The 6416-nt window shown below is 43.1% G+C and overlaps 1 protein-coding gene across 1 annotated transcript in view; it reads left to right on the forward strand.

The window, feature by feature from the left end:
• The window catches only part of mkxa (mohawk homeobox a), a 28513-nt gene extending 22662 nt beyond the window's left edge, over positions 1–5851 (forward strand). Inside the window, 2 exon segments of the mRNA XM_082545480.1 lie at positions 3041–3074; positions 3178–5851. Of these exon segments, the coding sequence (XP_082401606.1) occupies positions 3041–3074; positions 3178–3397 (254 nt within the window). The 3' untranslated portion in view covers positions 3398–5851.
• The last annotated feature ends 565 nt before the right edge of the window (positions 5852–6416 follow it).

The raw sequence follows: 6416 nt of genomic DNA on the forward strand, positions 1-6416 counted from the left end.
TTTTGTTAAAGCTACTTTTTCTTTTTTTTTCTCCTATGTTCTTTTCCCCCTTCCCCTCCATCATCCCGCTGTGATGTTAAGTGAGCTAGTATTTTTGGACTTCCAGCACAATGCCAGAAACCATCAGACTTCTTAGCTTTCCCCTTTGGCGGTCCGTGCAACCCCACTGTCAGTGAAGCCCAAAGGCAACAGCAAAGTTGACTGAGTATTCAGTAGCAAAGTAGTTGAGTTTAAAAAAGGAAAAAAAAGTGAAAATAATAAAAAAAAATCTTCAGTGATTTATTGGCCATTTATTGAGTCTTTGGCGCTGCTCTTGTTTTTAAAAATCCCAGTTTTAGATGTTTTAGGCAAAGGGCTTTGGAAACAGAGTTTTTCTGCAAGCAGTGGTGCATTTTCAAAATCTGGGGTCCAAGGGGTTGAGAGCTGGTGTCTAGTCCCCAATGAGGGCCTTGGAGTGCAGGGTGGCAAAGGTCATCCTTGCATCCACCTGCTAGAAAGCTCAGAAAACACAGTTTTATGTGTGTGTTCTGAAAGGAATCATCTGGACAGTGGCTGCCTCACACACCCTGGAAACACTTAAAGCTGTGGATGGAAAGTCTCAAACGCTGCACTTCAGATCCCACAAACACACACACACTTTTCTTCTGCCTGTTGTTTGTCTTTGATGTTGCTGCTATCAGTTGCTGTCACCAACCGATCTTTACACCAGGCACCACAGCCGTAAACACTGAGCTAATGTATCTCGAAGGCAGGGGGGCAGGGGGCATAAACAGCGCATGAAAACTGTGTAATTTGGCCTCTAATTTTACAGCACTGTGATTACGGAGTGTTGTGCACATTTTTAATCAGGACCAATCTGTTTTGGAGCCCTGGCAACAATCAGGAAAGAAAGATGGAGATAGGGTGCAGGGAGGATGGCTTCACAGTTTTCAAGTATTCAGTTGACACTGGCAATTTAGGCAATTAATTTGAAGAATGGCTGAAGAAATATAGAGGGATTAAAAACTGGAGACTAAGAAGAGATGGATAATATCAGGGGCTTTAAAAAAACCTGCTCTTGACATAGCACAGAGTCACTCTTTATTAAAACAGACGGGAAACATTGCATTTGTTTTGGCTGGTTCCTGACGAGTACCTCAATCAGGGGGTATTACAGCAAATCAAAAGGTGAACAGTCGACCTGGGGGACATCAGTAAAGGAAAAGGGGACTCGCTGATGAAGTGAGATAAAGGCAGAGCAAAAGACGGGACAGCAGGGAGTTGTGGTCGGATGGGAATGAGAGGATTTTTTTTGGAACACTTACACGCTGAAGCCCCAAATCTCATCCTGTGGTTTGTAGTACTGGGTTATCACGTCCTCATCGCTCTCACACACGTGCACACACACATTCCTGCTCTTCTTCTGTCTAAGAATGATTGGCTTCTTCTGTCTGTCTCTTTCTCTCTCCCTCTCTCTGTGGATTACACCTATTACGGAATGAGCGGGAAAAGCGCAGGAAATGTTATAATCAGGCTCGCATTAGCTCTGGGGCCTCTTGAACCCCGACGCTGTCATGAAAGAGGAACAGAGCGCGGCGTTGGGAGTAATTAGGCGCTTCAAGCCTGAACGCTGTATCCAGATATTTGGAAAATCTACGGAGGGTTTGGCGAGGTTAGAGGTGACACAACAGAACGGTTAAATGTTGCATGTGCTTTCCCCGTCGCTGAACGAGCTTTGGCTCCTTTGCTCTCAGTGGGTCTCTGTTGGCTATGTCGAAGCCTGAACACAGTGTCCTCGCTCAACCTCTTCCAGTCCCTTCTTACCACGATAGCAAATGAAATTCCAGCGAGAATGAAGGGTGCAGATTTTTATTAGCAAAGGAGAACGTTAATGCACGCCCGCCAACTGCTGCCTTGTGGTGACGGTGGCTGGTGGAAGGGTCTCGTTAAAACACTAGCTCAGGTTTAGACACTTGCTTTATGGGGAAATGCGACATTGGCGGGGTATAAAAGACTGGGTGACCCTGTGCTGTTGGTGAGAACATTCAGGAAATCAGATTGACAGCCGAGCAGGAGACAACCCAGGTATGACGAACTCTGTTATCTTTGGACGAAATGAAAATTTGGGGAGAGTTTGCCCTCCTTTGAACATTCTTGAGTCATCCAGTCATCTATATCTGGTCAAGACCGAACTTCTTAAAAGCTCATGGGGCCTCAGACGCGTGTTTAGTTAACTTAAAGAGAGCGCCCGGGGGCGACGCGACTAGAAAAATCCAGATGCTCTGCTTTTTTCTTTTTGGTTAATGCCTCATGAAACGCCAAGCCTGTGTCCTCATACTCACTGTTGGGCAGATCTCACCTAAGGCTGGAACCAAGACAGCAGGACAGGTTCAGCTCAAACACCCAAATGAACTCCTCTTTCACTCACACACACGCATTCAGGCAACAAGAGCACGCTGAAATAAACACACTGGTTGCCCCGAAGAGAAGTTGGGTTTCATTGTTTAATGACTCTGCTATTCCCTCTGCTAATGTTTCACATATGAGATAAAGATTGCTCCCATTTGAAGAGAGGAAAAAAGAAAGGGAGAGCAGGCATCCATCTTTCTCTCACTGACTCACTTGCTGCCTTTTCATTCCCCCTTTAAATCTTCTGCGCTCAGTCATTTTTGATCTGATTTCCTCAGACAACTCAATTACGTTGGCCCGGGCCCATTTGTTTTCCAACAAAATATTAGAGAATGGAGCTTGTGAGTCATAAGAAACATCTTTCAACTCGATCCTATTAGTCACCTTGTTTCTTGACGGCTTATTGCAAAAAAACCCCAAAAACAACAAAAAAAACGTCCTTTTTGTCCAGCATCTGAGCGAAGAGAGAAAACAGAGCAACACATGTTTTCACAAAGCAGGGTGTACGCATAAGAGCGCACAGCATAGACCTCACACACTACTGCACACACACTGCGAGAGTGTATGTTCAGCGACATTCCAATAAATCCTCATTGACCCCGATGAACTCAGCAAAATTAACCTTTTTTTCTCTCTCTCTCCTTGCTTTCAGAAACCACAGAGCATGGATCAAGTAAATGTGACAGGTGAGCAGCCTTTCTCTTAACGCTGCAGACCAGATCGAGTCATTTGCATTTGCGAGCTGATCGTAACGCTCTCTGTTTTTGTCCTTTCGTGTTGCATGGTCAGCTCGCTCATCAGCAGCAGCGGTGGCCCCAGAGCCACACAGAAAGAAAAGGCGAAAGGCAAAGACGAGACATACTGGAAGGAGATCAACGCCGCCATGGCCTTGACCAACCTGGCACAGGGGAAGGACAGTGCCTCCGGGACCACCAGCTGCATTATCCAGAAGTCCTCTCATATAGCAGAGATCAAGACTGTCAAAGTGCCGCTGGTGCAGAAATATTAGCCTGGACGCCGTCCTCCCGTCCCCTCTATGCAAACCAGCAAACATTCCTGTTTCAGCAAACTCACCAGAGTCCAAATAAACTCCCCCCTCCCCACCCCAAAATGAAAAGAACTGTTGTTTAGGGAGGGTGGTCGTGGGGTGGGGGTATTTGAAGTCAGGAAGTGTGAGGCAGAAAAAGAACTTTCATTCTTTTTGGTTGTTATTGATGTCTGAAAAAAAAGGTTCATAAGAGGCCTTGGCTATCTTCTCTTTTGCGAGTACTAGTTTTAGCAGCAGTATTTCCTTAAAAAAAAAAAAGAAAAAAACTTTTGTAATGTTAACTTATTTTTTTTCATGTTTTATTTTTTATTTCTTCTTTTTTTAACGCTACAAATTGAGTCTTTTTGCCAAAGTGCCTTTGTTGTTTAGACAAATAACTCACTGACTGTGGTCGATGTGGAGCACAGATACTGACGTGCCTCTGGAACACTTTTTTAGGGTCCCAGTCAAGATTCAGGATTCAGGATTCAATTTGTGAATGAAAATTCCCAGCAACAGCATGTGCCTTAAGGGCTGAGTGAGCTCAGCAATCCGAGGCGCCGACGAACTCGAGTGGCACACACTTGTACGGGTGCGCACTGGGCTTGGGAAAATGCCCGGTGTGAATCCTCTGAAGGCATTGTTCTTGTTTTGACTGGAGTCTTCATTTTGACTGTAAACTGAACTCTGTCCCAGTCCCAGCCACATCGATGGCGGGCCAACAGCAACTGCTGGCTACGCAGATAAGCAGCCAGCTCTCTCCTCCTTGTCCACATCTCGGCCTTGGATTTCATTAACCAGCGAAGGATTCCTTTCTTATCGTGGCTTTTTACTTGCTCAAATGTGCACATGACACTCAGCTGGACCCAAATGAAGACGCGGTGACAAAGATATACGCATTAGAGGCGTGCTTTAAGGCTCAGTGGAGGAATGCCATGACCTAAAAGGGATGTTTTTGCTTTGCATTATCAGTGTTTTATGCGGACACTGTTGCCTTTTCACGTCTGCGCTCAGAACAAGATGGTCCAGTATGAGAAAAAAAAGCCACCGCCACGAGCACCCCCAGCCTTTTGATCCTCAGCCCTCTCAGCTGTTTAGCATTACATTCTAATTGCTGTTTACAAGGAGCCAGAGAACAGGCTTAAAAGTTTGACTTTCTTCCCCTTTGCTCCGTTTTTTTTACCCCTGACTTCAAAAATACATTTCAGTATTATCTTTTCGTCGGCCAAGCAAGTATTTGTTATTGTCCGTCTGTGTGTGTGTGTCTGTTTTGTTCTTGATCAAAACTCAGTTTCTCTTAAGCATCAAGCGCTTCTTCTGTCATCCAATGGAAAGAATCTAGAATGTACTAATGTACGGTGCATATGTTAGAAACGTTTGGGGGGACCGATGCCAACTTCACAAACAGGGGGAATGAAATTGAAGTCAATGGGAGAAGTTGAAGTTGGCTCTCTGTGCTGACTTTTTAATTTTATGTATATCTTCAAGGTACTGTTTATATGTGTCAAAATGTACACTCCTTCAGAAATTGTGCAGTTTTCCTTCTTTTTTTTGACAAACCCAGACTGTGCATCTGGTCAAGGACTTTGAGAGGGAGTGAAGCTGCACAAAGTAACTTTTTGACCTTTTTATGTGTCTTGAATGTGCAAACTGTTTAAAAAAAAAAGCTGCACTTACAGTTTTCAGTGGAGGTGTTTTTACATAAAAATGAATGGAAGTAAAGAGAAATGAAGGACAACTCTATGTTATTCCTGTTAGTGTGACTATGGAAGTATTATGGAATGAATCGCACTAGCCACTCCCCAGGCACTATTTGCTTATGCAGGTGGGGGGGCTCCCACATGTGTTTTTTATACACCTGATCCAGGCAGGGTGGCTGCGGGGTACCATCGGACCCGCTCCTTGTGTTTCTAATCGCACTTCTGAACCTCTGGGCCGCTCGTGACCCTCACACCTCACACAATACCCGCTTTCTGGGAAGAGGCAGAGCAAAAGGACGGAGGCTTCAGAGACAACAAAGATGCATTTGTTGTTCCTACCTGCCCCCCCCCCCCCCCCCCTCTCCCCCAAAGAAAACCCTACAAGTATAAACAAAGCCACGAGTTTTGGTACTGTATATGTCTTTCTCCAGCACAAACCATGCTTTCACAACCATGCTGACGAATGGAAAGCAAACGTATATTAAAGCTTATAAATTATTATTTCAGACTTTGTCGAAACAAAGAAAGTGGTGACCATAGTTTGGTTCTTTTATTGTTAAGTTATATAAATTGAAATGTTATGTTTATTTGTTTGTTTGTTTTGATAGAGACTGGATTTTCAATCCAATGACCAAACACATATCTCCTCATCTTGTCCGATTTGCTCTCATGTAAAATATCTTTTATAAAAACAGTTGTTACTTGATGAAAGCAATGAATAAACCTCTAAATGAAATCGATGGGGTTTGGGGTTTGTTTTTGTTTGTTTTTTTCCATGTTACTGGTAGAGATGGCATGATACCACTTTTTTATGTCCGATACCGATACCGATATCATAAATTTGGATATCTGCCGATACCGATATGAATCCGATATAGTGTTTTTTAATCAACAAAACTGTTTTTTAAATATCTTGCTGCATTTTGTATAAGTTCATACTCAAGTTTAAAACAACAACTACACTAAAGCTATTCTGTTATACCTGTATCCAAAAAAAATATTTCATAGTTCAGCAATACTGATCAATCTAATAAACTTAAACCTACACCATCCTCCCTATTCTGGTATTTTAAAGAGTACTTAGCATATATATTAAGCAACCTAACTAATAGGGTTCCAACTCCCAGCAACAATAAAAATAAATAAATAAAAAATAGGGAACCACCCCTCACACTCCACCTCATGATGCTTAATCGACGTAATCAACCTTAATTTGATGCAGTGTGAAAAAAATGAACAGAAATCAATTATTTTTCAAGAAATATTAAATAGATTCAACATCTTTCTTCAACAAAATTGCA

This window comes from Aulonocara stuartgranti (genome assembly GCF_965226115.1).
Source record: "Aulonocara stuartgranti genome assembly, chromosome: 9".
Taxonomy (NCBI): Eukaryota; Metazoa; Chordata; class Actinopteri; order Cichliformes; family Cichlidae; genus Aulonocara; species Aulonocara stuartgranti.